Source organism: Hyla sarda, chromosome 2 (genome assembly GCF_029499605.1).
Source record: "Hyla sarda isolate aHylSar1 chromosome 2, aHylSar1.hap1, whole genome shotgun sequence".
Classification (NCBI taxonomy): Eukaryota; Metazoa; Chordata; class Amphibia; order Anura; family Hylidae; genus Hyla; species Hyla sarda.
In genome coordinates this window covers 335,401,824-335,423,964 of record NC_079190.1, presented here as the reverse complement: position 1 = coordinate 335,423,964, position 22,141 = coordinate 335,401,824, and the positions used below count along the sequence as shown (strand labels likewise).

The window sequence follows — 22,141 nt, the reverse complement described above, 5'->3', positions numbered from 1 at the left end:
TTTACGGACATGTCAATAGAAAATGTCCTTTGGCATATATAACAGAGGTTGTGTTTTAGTACTTGTGCTATTGTGTATTATATAACATGGACATTACAGAAGCAGCTCTAAAAGGCCTCTAGTATACATTTCACATCTAGAAGTAGATATCACACTTTCCTGCCACCTGGTACAATTTGTTCAGCTTCAGAATATTTCACTTTATTATTAGTTCCTATACTCCTCTCCTCTTCATCTACTGTTCATGGGTCAGCCATAATGATTTCATTACAGTGCAATGCTAATATGGTAACCTTATAGCTCAGGGGACAATACGCTGGGCTCTTGGAGGGCTCCTTGTGTAAGGCTAGGTTGGTTCACACTATGTTTTGTACTTACGGTTCCCATATACGGCTGGGAGGAGGGGGCGGGGCTTAATCACGGCGCTTGCACTCAGCCGTAAAGGGGAACCGTATTTAATGCATGTCTATGAGCCTACAGGAGTGAACCGCAGCCTCCGGTCGGCTGCGTTTTTGGACGTATGCGGTTTCCCGACCATAGGCAAAAACACTGTCGACCACGTTTTTGCCTGCGGTCGGGAAACCGCCCACGGCCGAAAACGCAGCCGACCGGAGGCTGCGGTTCACTCCTGTCGGCTAATAGACATGCATTAAATACGGTTCCCGACTCGATTAAGCCCCGCCCCCCTCCTCCCAGCTGTATACGGGAAACGTAAGTACAAAACGTAGTGTGAACCTAGCCTAAGAATGAATTTTTTTTTTTTTGTGGAAAGGAAACTTTTAACATGTCTTACTATTGCAACTTTGTTATAGTCTCCTGCATTGTTAGTCTTTCTTTCTTTCATGTCCTCTTTTTCCTATATGTAACAGGGCCCCCACCAGCCAAATACCATTGGAAACACTACAAACACACAAAAATAAAGCAACAATCCGCAAACACTAAAGGCCCTATTACCAGGGCCAATTATTGGGCAAATGAGTAATCCGAGGATTGTTCATTGCCGATAAAGTCCCATGTAAAATGCCTAGCGATCAGCCATCGAACAAGCAAACACTCGATGATTGGCTGACTGGATGTTTTGTGCACCTCCCCCTGGGTAAAAAGGATGTGTTGTTGATAATGAGGAATTAAAATGGCTACATGATGTATTGAGCCTTGTGAAGGCAAAGCAAACGAGTGCCGATCCCTGATTCACATATGTCTTAGGGCCTGCCTCCTGTCGTCCCATCTAAAAGGGCCCTAAGACATATGTGAACACTGAATATAATTTTGAATTGCATTACTGCTATATTTACTTTACACAGTATATAGGGCAGGTAGGGTCCGCATAGGATCCCAAACAGAAGTGCCTCCTCTGGTGCTAGGCTTCAAAATGATCTTAAAAATGTAATCTACCTGTCCTGGAATCAATTTGGAGGCCTGTTTAGTTTAGGGTCCCACCTTAGGAGTTAAACTAAATGTGGATCGGTGCACACTATTTGATCAAATTGTGCACTACGCACATAGTAAATAAAATTTAAATTGGCTTACTGTACATAATCTAGGGTTTATTAGCACATACAATATCCTGCGCATATTTTATGATGCAGATTTCAATGTGAATTAAAATGTTTGAACACAGCATCAAATCTGCAGCATAAAATCTGCATAGGATATTGTACGTTTGAATACACTCTAAGGACTTTGTCACATGTACAGTATCCTGCGCATATTTGATGCGCAGGATTTGAAGCTCAGATTTTATGTTGCAGAGTTTAATGTAAAGTAAATGATTGAACCCAGCTATAAGTCCTGCACATCAAAAATGCGCAGGATACTGTACGTGTGAACAGACGCTTATGGTGTATTCACACGTACAGTATCCTGCGCAGGATTTGAAGTTGTGTTCATTCATTTTGTTTTCATTGAATCCTGCGCATCAATATAAGCCGGATACTCTACATGGGAAAACACCACAAGCGGCTAGTCAGTCATTCGTCATTTAGCAGCTTCAAATCTGCAGCTTCAAATCCTGTGCATCTAATACATGTGAATACACCATTGTTGTCTACCTATGCCTCAGCATTTGCAGCGTGCTGCTGTATTTTTGTGTGTTTTCATTTGTTTGGGGCTATGGCAGCGTGCCCCTGCCTATTTATTTTATTCAGGCTGTAAGTGTTGACTACTTATATATTTACATATATATATATATATATTTATATATATATATATATATATATATATATATATATATGTATATATATATATATATATATATATATATATATATATATATATTTTTTTTTTTTTAATAATTTTATTTATTATATAATTTTTTTAAAATAATTTAGTATTTACTTAAAAGTAACACCAAAGCCTGGCTATGACTGCTACCCCTCCACTCCCATAGCTATACCTCAAGGTTAAAGGGGTTATCCAGGAAAAAACTTTTATTTATATATCAACTGGCTCCAGAAAGTTAAACAGATTTCTAAATTACTTCTATTAAAAAATCTTAATCCTTTCAGTACTTATGAGCTTCTAAAGTTAAGGTTGTTTTTTTTCTGTCTAAATCCTCTTTGATGACACCTGCCTCTGGAACCGCCCAGTTTAGAAGCAAATCCCCATAGCAAACCTCTTCTAAACTGGGCGTTTCCCAAGACAGGTGTAATCAGAGAGGATTTAGACAGAAAAGAACAACCTTAACTTCAGAAGCTCATAAGTACTGAAAGGATTAAGATTTTTTAATAGAAGTAATTTACAAATCTGTTTAACTTTCTGGAGCCAGTTGATATATATATATATATATATATATATATATATATATATATATATATATATATATATATAAAAGAAAGTTTTTTCCTGGAATACCCCTTTAATCCCAATACCAAATCATAATACTTAGTCCAACTGACTATATAAGAAAGTGTGAATGACCATAATGCTTGCACCTACTGTATGTAAAACCCCAGTAACCGCTATGGGAAATTTAGGCTCTGTTCACACATGCTTTCGGGGTTTTCTCTGTTAGAATAGTGTGATCTGCAGCACATGGAACCCCTACAACCTGAAGGACCGCAGAATGAATCAATGGGGCCTATCAGGAAAGTTGAGGAGCCATTGCTGTCTTCGCTTGGTACCAACAGATGCCATGACAGTATAAACAGAAGTCAAGTTTTATTTCCATTTCATACACGTCAGCTAGGAAGTCATGTATACAAAATATAATAAAAATAGAAGGAAGTATAGAACCCTTTTTAACACTAGCAAAGCTCGGTACATAAAAAAAAAGAGGTAGAAAAGAAGTATCATTGGAGAGTAGCTGCTCTGGTATAGGCGCTCTGTCCCTTTAAGAGGGTTGTCTCAGTTGATGAAACAAAAGAGAAACAAGGAAGTTAAAATGTTAGTGTGTGGATGTGACTGAGTGTGAGAGCCAGGGACAGGGAAGGCAGAGGACTAAAAGGACAGGGGTCTTCTACATTCATACATGAGTACTCAGCTTTTCCAAGCCCTGCAGAAGGGTAAGTACTCTACTTCCTGGTTAGAGACCATTCTACTTGTCTGCCTGCATGTTTACTTCTACATGTGTTCACAAAGTCGCAGATGAATGGCTACAATGTCTGCTGAATAATGTTTACTTCTTAGTATTGTTTGACATATTAGTTTATGAACCTCTTAATCCTAAATTAGATGTGACTGCGGTTACCCCTAATATCCTACTGACCATCTTACACTCATAGAAAGCTGGGATATGTAGTGTTTTGTGTGGACCTTAGACTAGAGAGCAAAATAATAGGATACTGGGGACTAACTGATGTCCCACCTACCTTTCCAGGCTTTGGAATTCCTTATTATAACAATAATATTTACTGCAATTATAAAAACTTTGAGATACTGTATATATATATATATATATATATATATATATATATATGAATGAATGGGTGGAGCAGCAGTATCAGTGCACAAGGCAGTGTTTCCAAACCAGGGTGCCTTAAGCTGTTGCAAAACTACACCTCCCAGCATGCCCGGACAGCCTTTGGCTGTCCGGGCATGCTGGGAGTTGTAGTTTGCAACAGCTGGAGGCACCCTGGTTGGAAAACACTGGCGTAGATTGAACTTCAGAACCAATTCTTTTCCTAAGGACCATTCACAGGGCTCAGTTTCGGCTTCAGTGGAAACAGAGAAGACACCCTGACACCAAGGCCCATCTACTGGTTCCGTATGATAAAAGAATCCCTTTACCTATCCTATATACTTTACCTAGGACACTTATCAGTACCCCAATGGGGCACTTTCTAGGAATCTTTTTGTATAAGATGCCCACAATTGTGCTTGTGTATTGTGATCATGAGTATTAAAGGGTTTATCCAGGAATAGAACAACAGAGAAAATTTCTTTCAAAAACAGCTCCATGTCTGTCCTCAGGTTGCATGTGGTATTACAACTTGGCTCCATTCATTTCTATGGAGCTGAGCTGTAGAACCACACCCAACCTGGAGACAGACGGGGAGCTGTTTTTGAAAGAAATGATCTGTGTTTTTCTATTCCAGGATAACCCCTTTAAGGGTACATTCACACGGGCGGATCCACGGCGTATTTTACGCTGCGGATCCACTGCTGAAGGACTGCTACATGCTGCCTTTAGATGTGCCTGCTCGGAGCGGCAATACGCTGCTATGAGCAGACACACTGAAGCGATGGGCGAGTTGCAGTGCGCATGCGCCTGCTCCATGAGCTAGGCTAAGAGCGGCCGCGATGTGCAAGTACACTGAATGGAGTACTCGAATACCGGCGGGTATCCAATATTTTTTAGAGGAGTTGAGCAGAGAAAAAAGACTAGACATTAAATATTTTTTCTCTGCTTAAAGGGGTACTCCGCTGAAAACATCTTATCCCCTATCCAGCAGTGGCGGCGGCGGCCATAACACAGAAGCTTGCAGCTTCCGCATTCGTGACATCACGCCATGCCCCCTCCATTCATAAGAAAAGAAAGAGCGCTCCATAGCGTAATACCGCTGGTCTTGGGTTCAAACAGCAAATATTGGATTAACCCTTACCGAAGGCGGTTGTGTGAGCTCACACACAACAATGGTCAGCAAGAGTGAGTGGAGTAAGGAGCCCAATCTACAGCCTTCCCAGCCAGGTGAACAATACCCAGAACGGACTTCCAGGGTTAGTGGGATTCAGCGGCGCTGACCCGGAGTAGACACGTGCAGTAGGTAAGAGAAGGATTTATTTTAAAATAAATCCTTCTCTTACCTACCCCACATGTCTACTCTTGGTCAGCGCCGCTGAATCCCACTAACCCTGGAAGTCTGCTCTTGGTACCCTCCATTCATAGACATGAATGGAGGGGGCATATGGCGGGCACGGAGCGGAGTTTGCTCCGTGCACCGAATGACAGGGGTGCCGCGCCGGAGATCACAGTAGTCCCCAGCGATGGGACTCCCACGATCTAACATCTTATCCCTTATCCTTCTATATCTCCTATCCTTCTGACAGATTGAACGACGGAGCCTCCCTTACCGGTGCACCACGGGCGTGTGAACGAGGCCTATGCTACAGAAAATATTAACTAATCCTTTTTATCCATTATGGTTTTCTATTTTGCTTCCAGATTTTTTTGTTTATTTTGTAAATCAAAGTTTTATTTTAATAACAGCCTCACAGTACAAGTTATGTTGATACAATAAGGAAACGTAAAGAATGTTAGTAATACTAATATAGACAGGAGAAAGAGCTTGATAAAGATCTTTCTCCTGTCGTGATAAAGAGCTCGGTCCGAGCTAGAAACGCGTTGAAAGTGCCTCCACCATCTTTTATGTCCACTATTAACAAATAAAGAAAATATTTTGCTGGGAGAAGCGCCTTGATTGGAGATTTTTGGCACACTACCAGAACTACTACTACCTGCCTCCTGGAGGATCGGGTGCTCCAAGGCTGCTGACCCGCTCATTAAAATACTGCTTTAGATGTTATGCTCTGAGCACAATTCATTTGTTATCCCTGCCTCCATTTATTATGGAAATACACTAGGATCGCGCTCCTCCTGTTGGTTTTGTCTCCAGTTAAACAGCATGAATAACATAGCAGTACAATGTCCCCTGTCGCTATAAGGCCTTAATGCCATATTTATCAAAAACATTAGCAGGAGTTCTGCAACCAGGTATTAAACATAGAAACACTAGGGGGGGGGGGTCTGAGAGGAACAAAAAGGGACAATGAAAACTAACAAAAAGACAGTCCACAAAACTGAGAGGGGAAGGGAAAAGTAAAGAAAAGAAGCCCCATGGTTCCCAGAGAGAAACAAGGGGACAGAATTGTTTAACCCTTTAACGACACCGGACGTAAATGTACTCCCTTGTGAGCTGGTACTTAACGCACCAGGACGTACATTTACGTCCTATGCATAACCGAGAGCATCGGAGCTATGCTCTGGTCATGCACGGCAGGTCCTGGTAATGGCGAACATCGCGATCGCGTGTATGTCCGCCATTAACCCCTCAGATGCTGTGATCAATACATATCATGGCATCTGCAGCATCGCGGTCACTAAAATGGATGATCGGGTCGCCCGCAGCGCTGCCGCGGCAATCCGATCATCCGGAGTGGCAGACGGAGGTCCCCTCACCTGCCTCAGATGCCTTCCACGGGTCTTCTGCTTTGGTCTGTGATCGAGCAGACCAGAGCAGAAGATGACCGATAATACTGATCAGTGCTATGTCCTATGCATAGCACTGAACAGAGTTAGCAATCGAATGATTGCTATGAATAGACCCCTATGGGGACTATTAAAGTGTACAAATAAAAGTATAAAAAGTAAAAAAAAAAGTTAAAATAAGGTGAAAAAACCCCTCCCCCAATAAAAACGTAAATTGTCCCATTTTCCCTATTTCACCCCCAAAAAGTGTAAAAAATATATTTTATGTACATATTAAAATATCCAAACTATTAAAATAAAATGTTAATGATACCAAAAAAAAGTCCAAAATAGCTGCTTTTTTATAACATTTTATTCCCAAAAAATTTATAAAAAATGTATTAAAAGTTTCATATAAGTAAATATGGTATCAATAAAAATTACAGATTACGGTGCAAAAAATTAGCCCTCATACCGCCACTTATACGGAAAAATGAAAATGTTATAGGTCTTCAAAATAGAGGGATTTTAAACGTACTAATTTGGTTAAAAAGTTTGCGATTTTTTTAAAGCGCAACTGTAATAGCAATGTATGTTATCATGGGTATCATTTTAATCGTATTGACCCAAAGAATAAAGAAAACCTTCCAAAATTTGCTAAATTGCGGTTTTCTTTTTCATTTCCCCACACAAATAGTATATTTTTGGTTGCGCCATACATTTTATGGTAAAGTGAGTGATGGCATTACAAGGGACAACTGATCGTGCAGAAAAGAAGCCCTCATACTAGTCTGTGGATGCAAATACAAAAGAGTAATGATCTTTTGAAGGCGAGGAGGAAAAAACGAAAACGTAAAAATAAAATTGTATGCATACGCCCTGCATCCCCGATCCTTAAGGACTCAGGGCGTACCTGTACGCCCTGAGCCCGGTCCTGGTGTTTAAAACGCCGTGACCCCGCATCACACCGGGTCGGTCCCGGTTGCTAGTCATAGCCGGGACCCTGGGCTAACAGCGCGCGGCACCGATCGTTGTGCCGCGTGCTATTAACCCTTCAGATGCGGCGGTCAACTTTGAAAGTGAAAGTAAACGCTTCCCGGCAGCTCAGTCGGGCTGATCGGGACATCGCGATAAAATCGCGATGTTCCGATCAGCTGGGACGCAGGCGGACGTCTCCTTACCTGTCTCCTTACCGTTTAATCGGGGTTTGATTGCTCCAAGCCTGAGCTACAGGCTTGAGCAATCGAGCCCCTATCTCACTGATCCGTGCAAAGCTATGGCTTTGCAGGGATCAGCATAAGAGATCAGTGTGTGCAGTGTTATAGGTCCCTATGGGAGCTATAGCACTGCAAAAAAAAAAGTGAAAAAAAAGTTAACAAAAGTAATTTAACCCCTTCCCTAATAAAACTTTGAATCACTCCCCTTTTCCCATAAAAAAATAAATAAAATAAAAATAAACATATGTTGGATTTTTGGTCACTTTTTATATCATGAAAAAATGAATAAAAAGCGATCAAAAAGTCCGATCAATACAAAAATGGTACCGATAAAAACTTCAGAACACGGCACAAAAAATTAGCCCTCATACCGGCCCGTATGCAGAAAAATAAAAAAGTTTATAGGGGTTAGAAGATGAGATTTTTTAACATAGAAATTTTCCTGCAAGTAGTTATGATTTTTTTCCGAAGTACGACAATATCCAACCTATATAAGTAGGGTATCATTTTAACTGTATGGACCTACAGAATAAAGATAAAGTGTTATTGTTACCGAAAAATGCACTGCGTAGAAACGGAAGCCCCCCAAATTTACATTTTTCTTCAATTTTGTCGCACAATTAATTTCTTTTCCATTTCGCCGTGGATTTTTGGGTAAAATGACTAATGTCACTGCAAAGTAGAATTGGTGGCGCAAGAAATAAGCCATCATATGGAATTTTATGTGCAAAATTGAAAGCGTTATGATATTTAGAAGATGATGAGGAAAAAGTGAAAATGCAAAAACGGAAAAATGCTGAGTCCTTAAGGTGAAAATAGGCTGAATCCCTAATGGGTTAAGGCCCAAATGGTCTGAGTCCTTAAAGAGGCCATGAGAGATTCCGGAGAATGGATCTCACGTATACGTGCCAATAAATCAGTCTCAAAAAGAGGGAGAGGCCTCTTCCAACATTTGGCAATAAGGGTCTTAGCGGCCAGAGCAATATGCATGAAGAGTTTAAAGGGTTTCTTGGACAGAGCATGGTAGGATAGTAAAAGATAAACAAGGGAGTCCAAGGGAACAGAAACCCCCAAGACATCAATCAGTAAATGTTAAACCATTTTCCAGTAGTCCACTATAAGCGGACAGGACCAGAAAATGTGGAAAACCGAACCCAGTCCAACCGCACAGCGCCAGCACTGAGGGGGGATATCGGTGTTCAGTTTATTCAGCAACTCCGGGGTATGATACCACCCCATAAGCATTTTGTATTGGGTTTCCTTGTATGCAGTGCAAATAGAGGCCTTGGATTCCTTGTATGCAGTGCAAATAGAGGCCTTGGATGCCCGCTCTCAGATGACACGCCATTGAGGAAGGGAAATAGTGGTGTTTAAGAAAGCTTCCCAGCAACCCATATAGCTGTGCGAGGGAGGGTCACTATCTGGAGGATGAAGAAGAAGAGAGTATATATCAGAGAGAAGTCCCCTCGACTGAGGTCCACCACGGCATAATCATTCAAAGCTAGTAGGATGGGAAACCACCATGGAACCAAGCGTGGAGGACATAAAATGCTGTAACTGCAAATAATGAAACCGCTCAGAGAGGGGGAGTTGCCAACGAGAGACCAGCTGATCAAAGGACAGAAGTGAGCGAGAAAGAGGGTCAACTAAATCCGACCAACAAAAGAGGCCCCGGGAACCCCATTCCCCCACCATAACAGAGGACAGGCCAGGAGGAAAATCAAGATGATAGAGAAGGGACCTCATAGGAGAAGGGGAAGAAAACAGTTTAAACTTCCTAGAGCAATAACCCCACACATACTTCGAGAAAGACATGGGACCCAACACGGTAGACGGAGAGACAGTAGGCAATGGGACACACCAGAGGGGGGCATTGTGGTGTATTGGGGCTAACCACAGCTTCTTCAGCTCCATCCAGCGACTATACTCATGGTACGTGGACCAGGCCCAAGATGGGGAAAGTGAGCTGCCCATTAGTATTATGTCACATCAGGAACCGCTAACCCCCCCCCCCCCCCCCCATGATCTACTAGCCATCATAACCAACACTGGGAGACAATGCCTCTTACCATCTCAGATAAATCGAAAAATGGCCGACTGAAAAGAACGAAGGGCAGACGGGAACACGAACCAGGCAGCGTTTCAAAAAAAAATACAGCATCTTAGGAAGAATCGTCATTTTAACTGCCGCAATACGTCCGAAAAATCATATATACTGAGACCGTCACTTCTCCATAAGAGCCCTTAGTTCACGAAAAGGGGGATGGAAATTAGTAGTATAGAGCAAAGAATACCTCAAGGTAATGTGAACCCCCAGATACTTAATTGCAGAAGATGACCACTTAAAAGAGTAATTATCACACAAAAGAGTAGATAGGGACAGATGAAGGTTCAAAGGAAGTGCTTCAGTTTTGGAAAGATTAACTTTATAGCCAGAAACTACACCATAAGCATTAAGTACCCTATAAAGACCAGGAAGAAAAAGCAAAGGACGTGAGAGGGTAAGCAAAAAATCAGCAAATAGGCAGATCTTAAATTCCCTATAATGAAAGGAGATGCCCGTAATATCCGGATCCCCCCGGATTATGGTGGCAAGAGGCTCAATACACAATGCGAACATCAGGGGGGATAACGGACAGCCCTGATGGGTACCATTAAATAAAGGAAAGGTAGGAGAGGGGGCATGAGGAAATTTAAGAGAGGCAGTAGGAGAGGAGTAAAGACCACACAGCGCAGTAAGAAAATAAATGGCCATCCCAGCCCATCAAATGCCTTTTCTGCATCCAAACTAAGAATCAACGCTTGCTCAGACCTCCAATTAATCAAATCAACAAGACTATGGTAGCCACATGATCATGCTGTGAACTCCAATATCATGGAATACCTGCCTGGGGGAGTGGTAAGCTTGGAAAACAGTTGACAAGGCTTCAAAAGACGTTTAGCACCCATTAAAGAAACCGAACACATATAGTACAGTTGCAATAATAAAATGCAATAACATATATAAAATAGGTAAATTAACCCTAGTTCAAGGCCATAATGCATTTCCTTGGCAATGATGACTCTTGCTCAAGAATCATTGACCAATCCATCCCAATTTTTTTTGTTTTGATGAATTGTCAAGAAACATAATAAAAACTCAGGTTGACAAACTTGTTTTTAAGCTTCTCGTAGCAGAGCACCAGTCCCAGATTACCACCACTTTCACACCGTTTTAGGACACGATGCTTACGTCCCAGCAAAAGCGATTTATTATTGATGGCATGAAAGGATCACAAGACAATCAGATCGAATGGTGGCTTTGTGTGGTACCCTGGATTACTCTGAGACCAGTTTATCATTGCTACTGAGGAGATATGGTGACTGCCACTGGCATCATTATGGCTGTCCATTACAGGCATATTGTAATTGGCACTGGGGAAATTGTGGCTGTCAAAGCTATGCTTTTACAGGGCAGTAATGTCCATCAGCACACTGTGACAACCCCCTTTCCACTGTGACAACCCCCTTTCCTATCCTACTCAGAATATAGGATACTGTATTCCATGAGAAGAATAAGAATAGAAGTATTCTGCTAACTGTGGACACCGGTGAACTACTCCAGGACTTTTACTGTCACTTATAATGGGACCTATTCCAGTAGGAACACAATATTAGACTGTCTTTATCGGCAAACATTCCAGACAGTCATATTTCCCCATAGCTGTAGCAGGACTTCAGTCTTGCCTATATTCTTAGCTAAACTTCCAGGGTGCTAATATAATATCAGAATTTATGGACTGAACGAGAAATCAGGAAGCAATTCATGTGAAATGTATGAGCCGTTTAGCTGATTTGCTTAACAAAGCAGATGAATAATATGAGATGAAATTAAAATGTAGCTCTGGGTTGGATTTACACAGGCTCATTTATTAGGGAATTATATTATCTGCAATTCTCTAATATGGTCCCAGTAACAGAATCAATCTTAACTGCAAACAGAACCCTCGGGGAAAAAACTAGAAGGATGAGGATGAGAGATATGAAGTTAGATATGAAGGATGAGGCGTATGATGTTACATATGAAGGATACGACATATGATGTTATGTAGCTTGATAGCAGCAAAATTGTAAAAAAAAAAAGATTTGGATATGAAAGGTCAAGAGACATGTTAGAAAGCACAGCCAGTAATAAATATGTAGTAAGTATCTGTTCAGTAATAATGATTTATCCAAAACTTTAAAACAGATCCCATTTAAAAAAGATATTACGTATTGGAAAATGCCAAGTACCCCGAATTACCTGTGGGAGTTGGAAGATCAATTGGGTCAAGGTGCTACTGCCAGTGTGTACAAGGCACGGAATAAGGTAAGAAACAATTATAAACGTCATCTTTGTATGAGGGAGTCTGTCAGCAGACGGATCACATTCTGACAATGTCCAGCAGGTGGTCTCCCTGGCCTCTTCCCACTCAACATGGCTTTATTGACAAATTTCTCCTTGCTGTGTGTATAGAGAGACGTGTCAATCAAGCAATGCTGGGGGCGAGGGGGTAAGCCAAAAGGACCTTTTTCTGGACATTTTCTCCGTGCCTTAGGTTTTTGAGAAACTCAGAGTAAAACATACCGTAGTTGTAAATGGCCAGGAACCTAACGGGACTTGATGCTGCCTGTGGTTCAGGCAACATTAATATGCTTACCATGTGAATGTAAAATGTTTGATTTTGTAATCTTCATACCTTTTATTCATTTTCAGATTCCCTGATATGCAATTTGCAACTTGCTCCTAGTTTTAGACTTTTCTGCCCTGTAGGTGCGTTATTCCTAGTAATGCATTCTGAATGGAAAGTCTGTGAATCCAGGACGATCATGCTGTCTTCACTAGCTCTTATGTATCAGTTCAACGTCATTCCTATTTTGCTTTCTCCTTCAATGGCCCATAAAGTATAAATCCTTTCTTTTTTAATTCCCATTCCATTTAAATACACTTACGACTTTGGTCGTATGATTTTTGCGCTGTGCATTGAGCTTGCTGCAATGATCCAGGGGATCCAGATATCTCTGGAATAGCCCTCCATGATAGGGAATTCAAGATCTGCTTATTTGCAGATGATGTTCTTCTTACCCTCTCTAATCCCTTGCTTTCCCTTCCTAACACCTATAGGGTCCTTCACGCTTATGGAATAGCTTCTGGCTACAAGGTTAATCTCTCTAAAACGGAAGCTACCTTTGAATCTTACCTGTCTTTGTCTACTCTTCTGCGTGCTAACTATTCTTTTAGATGGTCTTCCTCTGCTATTAAATATCTGGGTGTGCTTCTTACTCCTTGCTACACTTCCCTCTATTCTACTAATTTCCCTCCTCTTTTTCGTGAACTCTGGGCTCTTATGAGAGAAATGGCAGTCCCAATATATTTCATTTTTTAGACGTATAGCAGCGGTTAAAATGACAATCCTCCCTAAATTGCTTTATTTTTTTTTGAGACGTTGCCAATTCGTGTTCTTCTGTTTTCTTCTCTTTGCTCTTTCCAATCGGCTATATTCCGCTTTATCAGGGATGCTAAACGGTATCGCCTCCCAATGTCAGTTATGATCGCTAGTTATGGCCTATGGGTGGATTGGCGGTCCCTGAGGTGGTCAAATACTATTGGCTGCCAATTTACGTCATTTGGCGGCGTGGTCTACATACCATGTGTATAGTCGATGGATGGAGCTGGAAAAGCTGTGGTTGGCTCCAATTCATCCGAATGCTCTTCTTTGAAGTATCCCTCCCTCCTCCATCTCCCTGAGTCCTCTGTTGGGTCCGATGACCTTCTCTCGTTATGTGTGGAGGTATTGCTCCAGGAAGTTTAAGCTATTTTCCTCTTCCTCCCCTTTATCGTCCTTCCTTTATCATCCTGACCTTCCCTCTGGCCTGTCTTCGGGTATGGTGCAGGAGTGGGGTTCTCTGGTCTTTTTTGCTGAGCAGATGTTGTGGATCCTCTTTCTCGCTCTCTCTTGTCTTTTGAACAGCAAGTGTCTTGCAGGGATCTCCCCCCTCCCCCCCCCCCCCCTGAACGGCTCCACCATCTGCAACTTAGGCATTTTATGTCTTCTACGCTGAATTCAACAATTGTATCTCAGCCTACGGGCTTTGAATGATTGTGTCGTGGTGGACCTCAGACAAGGGGACTTCTCTCTATCTTTTCTGTCCTTCTTACCTCTCCTGATGGCGACATGCCTTCGCATCGCTATATGCGCTGCTGGGAGGAGGTTCTGGATGCTACCATTACTCTCCCTCAGTGGCGTATAAGTGCATGTAAGGCTTCTATTTTCACTGCATATAAGGAGACTTATGGGGTGGTATCATACCCCGGAGTTGTTGAATAAATTTAATCCTGCTCTGGCATTGTGGGGTGGGCTTGGGATTTATCTTCCACATTTTATGGTCATGTCCACTTATAGTGGACTTCTGGAGAATGGTGCAGCACTTGCTTACTGATGTCTTGGGTGTATCTGTTCCCCTGGACCCTTTGCGATATTGTAATGTTGTCTTTACCCTTGTTTCCGAAAACATTTTTTTTTCAATAAAAATTTACAGTTGAAAAAAAAAAGAAGTGCATCAGTTGTTTAGCATCCGGCGTCCATTGTTTGTGAATGCCGGACGGGAGAATGCGGGAGAATGTCTGTGCTGGTCCAGCGAGTCCAATCATCTGGCATCCAAACAGATGCTGGATGATTCTGAACTTTCCCATTCAAATTAATGGGATCAATTCTTTTACTTAATTTTCCCTTCGGCACATTTTCTTCAATGCCAGAGGGAAAAAGAAAACTGACGACGCACATATGTAAAGGAGGCCTTACACATACTGTATACTCGCACATCGTTGCCACTATTCTGGCAGGAATGCAAATATTGAAAATATTAGATCAGATGTGAATCGACACAAAGACAATGATAATGACCACATACGATGTATACACCAGTACTGAACTTTTGCATGTTTTGTGTTCTGTCCCTACAGAAGTCTGGAGAGGAAGTGGCAGTCAAGGTGTTTAATAACTCTAGTTACCTCCGGCCATTTGAAGTACAGATGAGAGAGTTTGAGATGCTGGGGAAACTCAACCACATTAATATTGTCAAGCTCTTTGCTGTAGAGGAAACTGTAAGTTACTGCCTAACCCTTCCTAAACTTTAGTACTGCTACAGCTCATACGCTTTACTTGGTTAACATCTAAAACATTCTTTTTTATATTGACACAACTTTTCTGTCTTACAAAATTACAAGATGATTTATTCAGGCGCCAGTAAATTCTATGGAATCTTATTCTGATATATTCACTGTTTGCTTATCTTTATCTATAGTTGCTCCCAGGCTCATACTTCTACTTTCTCCCAGGGCAACACCAAGCAGAAGGTGCTGATCATGGAGTACTGCTCAAGTGGGAGTCTCCTGTCTGTCCTGGAGGAGCCAGAAAATGCTTTTGGACTTTCTGAGTCAGAGTTTCTGATCGTGGTACAGTGCGTGGGTGAGATGAAAAATAAGATGAATTTGTATAGCGTGGGTCACTGTATATAGACAGATTTTCATCTGCAGATGTTACAAATAACTAAGAGCGATACAAAGACACAGCTGGTTGTTCTTTCATGGCTGTAGGTATTGACACTAAAGCCAATTTTCCCATTTTCAGGTAGATAGAGCTGTAGAATCGCCACAGATTTTACTGTATGTTTTGCAAAAGGTGAAATAGTATTGAAAATCCAATGCTTTATCACACAAAATTAAGCGTCCTGAAGATTTTCTCTTTTTCTGACATCTGTGGGATTTTGTAAACCCTATCGACTTATATTGTGTTATATATTGCAAATTCAGAAAAAAATTTAAATAAACATTATATCTGAACATGGTTAACATAAGCAGTGTCCTGTAATTAAGAAAAAATTATTTATACTGGCATAAAGAGAGGCTAAAATCTCCCTGAATCTGTCTGGAAAATTCCCCTGTCTCAATACTTATCGTCATCTTATTAAACCCATATTTAAATACCCTGTTTACAAGTTAATAAAAGGGTAATCCTCATACAGTAACCACATATTTCAGCCAAAGTTGTTACAAAATGCACGTTTTGCTCTACAGGGCCCAACATGCCCATAGATTACAAACCCAGTCCATTGCGGACTGTGAATGTTTCTGTTCCCCTGTGGTAGAACTGCAGAGGAATTGCAAACTTGCTGCAGGATTATCTCACAGATTACAACAATGCTGTAGATCCCAACAATGGAATACCCTAGAATCAACATTCTAACAAAAAGAAATTATGAAGAGTGGACAAACCCCATTTGTATTATAGATACATAGGGGGAGATTTATCAAAACCTCACCAGAGGAAAAGTTGCTGAGTTGCCCTTAGCAAGCAATCATATCGCTTTTTTCATTTTTGAAAAAGCCTAAATCTCCCCCATAGTCTACTCATCTAATGTTAAAATGAACAAACATTGAGCTGTCTTTGGAAAACTCAGGGATTTACCATTTCTGTAGATAGTTGCATATTATTATACTAGCTAAGTACCCGGCGCTGCCCGGTTTTTCCTAACTAATCCTTGTGGGGGAGGAAAAGCAACAAAGGTGAAAGCTTTTATCCTCATATCCCCTCCTCATATCCCGACACCATATCCCCTCCTCATATCCCAACCCCAAATTCCCTCCTCATATCCAAAAATGTCCTTCACAGGTCTGGTTATAGAACAAGGCAGAAAAGTGTCCATGTAGCTCTGTAAATGTCCATACATGCTCTTTAACTGTAACTGCTCTAGGAACATATTTTAGACCATAATACACACAAATTTGCAGATTGCGCTGCTGGAGGCTATCTACCCAATGCTCTGGCTGCTGGGGCCCCTCGGTTATTAACACTTCTCCCCAAAACTCAACAAGTAGTGTGATACTATATAGCCATTTTACCTCTGCATAATGTACCCTGCCTCTCCACGTGTCTTACTTTTAGTTTCAGGGGAACCCTCTGGCCAGTAGAGTACCCTGTACACAAGGACAGAAAAATGTTAGACAGATACAGTATATATACATTGGACATTCGTGGACTGGGACTACAAGTAATGTTACAGTCTTAAGTTAAATGGGCACTGTAAGATACAAAAACTTTTGATTTGTTGTAAAGCATGCAAAACCAATAGGTTTTGCAATTGCTTACATTAGAAAATGTTCAGTATTTCATACTGAAAAAGCCAGTCAAACAACTGCCCCCCCCCCGCCTGCTTGGACACATACTAGTCCTGCTGTGTCCATGCATCATCACCTATGTCATGGACCCGCTTCCTTGATTGACAGCTGTGAGCACAGGGCTCACAGCTGGAGGAAAAATCCTCCCACTGTCAGCTTGTATCCTATTGTCAGTGATGACAAGCTGGGAGTTGTAGTTTTGCTAATGCTAGGGGAGATGTGAGCAGACAGCATACTGAGGGAGGGGGCGGAGACCTGCACAGTTAGGCCATGCCCCCTCCCTTTGAGAGGAATTCAGACTAGTGAGCTAAATTAAAAGTGTCATAAAAAATAAATAAAGGTGCTAGACACATAAAAATTAGATGTACATGGTCAGGATTAGGTACTGAGTGATAAATTAAAAAAAAAAGTTTTTTGTAGGATCTGATGGGTACACTTTAAGTGTTAAGTACATATGAACTGACTATGTGTGGTACATAACCTTGTACACTATATTGTGAGCCACTTTGTATCTTTGTACTTTACGGGAATTTGTCCTTGTGTTGAGGTAGTAGCTACGCTTTTCCTGACTGTGTCAGGATACCTCCTACATAAATTGCCATGCACAAAAGACACTGTACACCTTGACATTTTGTAAAAACACATTATATACATTCTATTACAATACACAATAACCATTATAGTACACCAACATAAGTATTTACTTGTGCAAAGAGAATGAGCAAAAATATATTACTCTAACGGTATATACATATTTTCATTGTACCGCTCACAGTCCTGGTACACTTTTGGGAGTTTTTAGTAAGGAATCACGGCTAAAAGCCGGGTACATACACTTATGCAAATGGTTACAAATAAACTTCTTGACAAGTTCGTCAGGCACTTCTTCTTAAACGTTGCATAACCTGTGGAGAACAAAAGTACTTCACAAGGAAAGTTAGTGATATACAGTAGAATTATCAAGGGTAGACTCCTTTAACTTGGAAACTTGCCATCCCAACCTCGCCGGTCAGACTGCTTCAGAGGCTGGGATATGTAACGGGGTCCACGGGACTGTGCCCCTTCTAATGGACTCACTCACACGGGACAATGTGGACTCTGTAATGGTGGGGCTGATGGTGACCACCATTTGCACTTCAGCGGCTTGCGCCACTGGGGAAACAGCAGTTGGTGCCTGTTGGGCCAGCCAAACCTCCTCTGCGGGAATAGGTGGAGGCACTTTAGTTGGTGCCCGCTGGTTAGGCCAAACCTCCTCAACCCCAGGATTAGACCTGGGCACAGTCACAGACGACTTTGGTAGGTACTTCGGTGCCATAACAGGCACCTCGGGCATGTAATCCTCCTCCTGGATGGTACTTCTGAATTTAGGCAGCAGCAACGCAAAGGGATCAGCATCCTAGTCATCCGATGGGAAGTCGGCAAATGGAATCTGGGTTGGATTCTTCGGACGGGTCACCGCAGCCGCCCACTCTCCTCTCAAGCTCTGTACAGGAGTATACTCCACGATCTCCCCGCTCTCTAGAGAATGCAATGATGTGCGGAGATAGTCTCTCTCCACTGCCCGACGATTAACCAAGATGGTCTCACCATGATGGCAGTCCATGAGGGTGCCAAACCCCTGCACTTTGTCAAATTTTTTGACAGTGGCTCTGCAACATTCCAGGGGTGGCTCTCCCTCTCGGTGATGTTCTAGCTTCCTAATGTACAGGGCCTTCAATGCTTTTGTGTCCTGCTGCTGCGCTTGTCGCACCTCATTTGGCAATGGCTTCAGCCCATATCTTTGCATTCTTTGTGCCCTCAGCCCCTCTACAATTTTGGCCTTCTGAGCTTCTCTTCTGGCCCTCTCGGACTATGACTGGGGGATGGGAGGTGCTCCCTCATATATTGTATTCGTCCAGGCTCATCGCCAAACAACCACTTTAGTAAAGATGGTGACTGGGGACATGGTGCAGACTTCTGGGCTTGGGTGTTTGCTATGGGCTAGGGGTAGAAGGAGGGGTAGAGAACGCGGCCTCAGCTGGGGTACTCACTTTTGACTCCTCAAGTCCGGTGGTGAGGGGACAGCCTCACCGGTGACAATACACAAGGAGATGCCGGCGTTCCCTCCTCCTAAAAACACCCGAAGGTATACCACTGGATCCTGGGCTAGGCATGGGGACAAGACTCTGAAGCCAAGTTACAGACAACGGTAGCTTTACTGAGGGTTGACAGTTGGTATAGTCTATGCAGTTAAGCCAGGGCCCAATGAGGTGACCAGTGACGCAGAGACCTTAAGGCTTGCTGGGACTTGTAATAGAACTGGACAATTGAATGCATACCACGCTGACTTGACAGATGACAGGGACTGACTTCACTTGACTCATAAAGCTGTGACTTTAGCTTACTTGAATTGATGGTGGCTGCAGGACTTGACTTTTAGGCCTTTAACACTCTGGACACACAAACTAGGCACGACTGTACTGGACCTCAGCAAAGACTTGTAAGGAAAGAGAGAGAGATGGCTCCACCCAGGGCTTATATGGAGGGGACTAGCAGGGAGCCCTTAGGTCACTCTTGGGATCACCTGGTCAATGGTACCTCCTGGGTAACAATCACATGACATAACTCTTAAAGATACAACACATTTTATAATACAATACACTGCAGAACATATGTACAGGGGGAAACAGGTGCAAGGGGCCCTGGGGACACTGAAGGAGGCTGCCTGACAGGGCAGCAAGGGTATGGGGTAACATCTCCCATACTGAGCCACCACAACCCCATATCCCGTCCTCATATCCAACCTCATATCCAGACCTCATATCCTGTCCCCATATCCTGTCCTCATTTCTAATCCTCAGGTGTGGCTGAGTTATGGTAAAGATATTGTAAGATGAAAATAAAAGGGTTGTAGCTTAAAGGGTGGACGTGTCTTTGCAAGATGGGGCATGGAATGCGGGGAGGGTGTGGCTTGCCAGCTGGACTGACACATTCACCAGGAGAAGCAGAGCTTGTGGAGTAAGGTACCAAAAGTCCTATATACTTGTATGGAACTTGAAACAAAAACCCCATCCTTCACATATGAGGATAGGTTAGGGTTAATTTAACTATTATACCACCAACCTAATACTGCCAATAGGAAAAGTGCCACAATTGGTTCGCTCGAACAATATACACCCACAAAAAAGAGCCAATTATGTAAAATATAAATTTTATTAAACATATATCAAAATTTAGACATACATTATGATAAAAATAGAGAAGAATGTTAAAATATAGGCACTGAGGATGACAAATACAGATGAGTGGAGATGGTACAAAAATGGCACATACATGCATGGAATACAGGATATAAGATACAGTTAAAAAGCAGGGAGAGCAGCTATAGATCACAGGAAAATAGAAAATGGCAATATATAAAAGAAGTAAGCCAGACAAAAAGTAGAAGGTGATAGCTGCTGGAATGAACTTAAAAGTATAAAAGACTGGAGAGATTGCCAATAGGAACAACACCTAACAACAGTAAGACTACCTGCCATGCATAGTGCCACCTACCAAATCCAAACCCCAACATATGTTTCGCATCAGGCTTCGCCAGAGGACGCTCCCTGACGAAGCCTGACGCGAAATGTACGTCATGTGCACCAAGTTTCATGTTAATATCTTTAGCGTTTGGAAGTGATGCTGGAACATACACACATACATACATACATACATACTCATACACACATTGGCCCTCATTTACTAACAGTATTCCTACTCTTTTTGTCAGGTTTTGCATCTAAATTCTGTCGTACGGACCATGCGACAGAATGTGCGACAGAATGTACGACAGAAAAAACCCGACAGAATCAGAATCACTCAGAGTGAAAAAAACATAAACAAAAAATGGGTGTGGTTTTTGGGAAAAAGAGGTGTGTTCCCTACATTTCATCCAAAATCACTTGTTTTTTCCAAAAAACATTCTGAAAATCATGTGAATTTTCACGGAAGAAATCCCTATACTTTAAAGCATGTATAAAGTTTCCTAAAGCGGAGTAAATTAGTAAATACCATGGAAAAAAAATTGTCGGAAGAGCAAAAGACACAACAAAACCTACACTCCACTCTTGGTAAATCAGGGCCATTGAGTTTTTACCGTATATACTCGAGTATAAGCCGAGTTTTTCAGTACGATTTTTCGTGCTGAAAACCCCCCCCTCGGCTTATACTCGAGTGAACTCTCCGCCTGTCAATCCCTTCTCAGTGGTCTTCAACCTGCGGACCTCCAGATGTTGCAAAACTATGGGTAACCCTAGCCATAGTGTGCCTCCAGCTGGTCACAGCTGGAGGCACACTATGGGTAGGGTTACCGGCGGATCCGCAGCGTAAAATACGCTGCATATCCATTACGTGTGACCCTACCCTAATCCTGCCTATTCCCAGTCACTCCCATTTTTTAAATTAAAGTGCAACTGTCACAGATTTTTTACCCCCCCCCCTCCCCCCCGACTAATACCATAATAGTATTGATGATAACAATTGCAATGCAGCCATACATTTTACCTATTTTTTTTACACTTTATCAACCAGAACATTTTTAATTGTGCGGTCAGCAACAGTCAGATAGGCGTGGCGGGGGGTTTGCAATGCCCCCCCCCCCCCCGCCGCCACTACAGGTTGTAAAAGGTACACACTTAACCCATTGTTGGCCTCAATTGTATAGTGCTACAGTTAAGGGGACTCACCTCAATGCCTTGTTTTATCCTATTGTTTTCTTGTGTCTCCCAATCATACAGAAAGGTGGATATTTTGAGTTCTGTAAAATCTCTTCCTCTGAGTTCATTGGGACACACATCCCCCTCCCCTTTGATTTGGAGGTCTATATTTCTTAGCTGTTTATTTCCCTATTCCCTGACATTTATTATTGGCTTGCTGCTTTTGCTTATGGTTCTGCTGGGTCAATAGAGATCAGTGTCTGTAGGCTGTATATTGCGGGCCTAGGAGAAACCAGCTTATTTTTTGGTTTTATTGTCCTAATGACAGGGTATATACCTAGCGTTCCTCTGTACTCCAGTGAACAGAGATTCCATTAACAAATAGAAAGGTCACCTCTTTCTGCTGATTATTAGTCGGCCCACAGGT

The 22,141-nt window shown here is 42.2% G+C and overlaps 1 protein-coding gene across 4 annotated transcripts in view; it reads left to right on the top strand.

The window, feature by feature from the left end:
• Positions 1-3,112: 3,112 nt before the first annotated feature.
• Positions 3,113-22,141, top strand: part of IKBKE (inhibitor of nuclear factor kappa B kinase subunit epsilon) — a 66,719-nt gene continuing 47,690 nt past the window's right edge. The window contains exons 1-4 of one of the 4 annotated variants that reach the window (XM_056558013.1): positions 3,113-3,503; positions 12,071-12,190; positions 14,825-14,965; positions 15,200-15,329. In XM_056558013.1, the coding sequence (XP_056413988.1) occupies positions 12,104-12,190; positions 14,825-14,965; positions 15,200-15,329 (358 nt within the window). In that variant the 5' untranslated portion in view covers positions 3,113-3,503; positions 12,071-12,103. Of the gene's footprint in view, positions 3,504-12,070; positions 12,191-14,824; positions 14,966-15,199; positions 15,330-18,853; positions 19,164-21,702; positions 22,140-22,141 lie in introns of those variants that run through there. The other 3 variants (XM_056558012.1, XM_056558015.1, XM_056558014.1) reach the window with 3 other exon arrangements.